The following is a 1387-nucleotide window of genomic DNA, read 5'->3' as shown; positions in this document are numbered from 1 at the left end:
CGTCGCCGTGCGCACCTCGAAGCAGTCGACGCCCTTGACGACCGGCGCGCCGTCGGGCTTCTTGAGCGCCGAGAACTTGCCCCAGCGCGGTTGTTTGAATTCGCCCTTCACGAGCCCGTCGGGCACCGACTGGAGCAGGAACAGCCGCCTCTCGACCGTGACGCGCGCCGGGGACACGTACTTCCCCTCCGGCGTCCTCCCGACGACCCAGAGCTTCGTGTCGCACTGGTTCGGGACCTCGGCGGCGACCGCAGCGGTGCACTTCTTGGCGTCGCTCACAAGGATCACCTCGGGTCCGCGCGGCTTGCGAGCAGCCGCGTCGGTTGCAGTGGTCGGTGCTGCGGGTTCGTCCGGCGTCGCGGACACCCCGTCCGCGCTCATAGAGTCCCGAAAGGCTGCCTCAGGGCGGCCGCGACCCAGCCCGACATACGACGGCTCGGGCCCGGGTCAATGTCGGGTAAACGCATATCATTGAACCGGGTTTGGCCGCCAAGCTTGTGGAGAGCTCCACACGCGGCGCTCGTCATCGCATCAAGCGCCGCACTGCCGGCAGCCCGGCGCGCTGCGCACGCACCATGGCCGCCAACGTCGACGTCGACAGCATGGGCGTCAAGGCCATGAAGGAGCTCATCAGGTCCGCGGGCCTCTCGCACGCCGACTGCTGCGAGAAGGCGGACCTGCGCAACCGGAGCCGCGAGGCCCTCGCGCGCCTCGCCGAGGCCAAAGCGCGCCGGCCCGCGCCCGCGCCCGGCGCGCCGGAGACCGCGACGTTCGGCAAATGGCCCACGATCGTGAAATACGCGAACGGCGCGACGCGCGACGCGCACGACCTCGTCGTCGCGATGCTCCACGGCGTCAACGCGCCGCCCGACGATTTGGTGCCGCTCTGCGACCCCATGGGCCAGCTTTTAGGCGGCACGCGCTGCGTCTTCGCGTTCCCGTCGGCGGGGCCCCAGTGGTGGGACCTCGACCCGAACCGCTGGGCCGCGGCGGCCGCGACCGGCGAGGGCGCGCTCGCGTCGTTGATCCGCGAGCCGCCCGCGGGCTTCGATGCGTGCCGCTCCGACGGGCTCGCCTTCGTCGCCGCGCTGCGCGAAACGTTCCCCCAGGGCGCGCTCGTCCTCGGCGGCTTCTCGCAGGGCGCGATGACGGCCACGGACCTCGCGCTGTCGCTGCCGAAAGACGCGCCGCTCGCGGGCATCCTCCACATCTCCGGCGCGCCCCTCGTCGTCGAGAAGTGGGCCCGGGACCTCGCGGAGCGGCGGCACCACATCCTCATCTCCCACGGCGAGGCGGACCCGACGCTGCCCTTCGTGGTCTCCACGTGGACCCGGGAGCTCTTCGCGGGGGGAGGGGCGGCCGTCGAGTACCACACGCACCCGGGCGG

At 72.0% G+C, this 1387-nt stretch overlaps 1 protein-coding gene across 1 annotated transcript in view; it reads left to right on the top strand.

The window, feature by feature from the left end:
- Positions 1-575: 575 nt before the first annotated feature.
- The window catches only part of AURANDRAFT_68489 (hypothetical protein), a gene marked incomplete at both ends in the record, with an annotated part of 31404 nt that continues 30592 nt past the window's right edge, over positions 576-1387 (top strand). The window contains one exon of the mRNA XM_009044184.1: positions 576-1316. Coding sequence (XP_009042432.1) covers positions 576-1316 — 741 coding nt within the window. The remainder of the gene's footprint in view (positions 1317-1387) is intronic.

Source organism: Aureococcus anophagefferens, assembly GCF_000186865.1.
Source record: "Aureococcus anophagefferens unplaced genomic scaffold AURANscaffold_172, whole genome shotgun sequence".
NCBI classification, from domain to species: domain Eukaryota; class Pelagophyceae; order Pelagomonadales; family Pelagomonadaceae; genus Aureococcus; species Aureococcus anophagefferens.
Note: the sequence above shows the minus strand (reverse complement) of the source record. Positions and strands in the feature narration are given on the sequence as shown.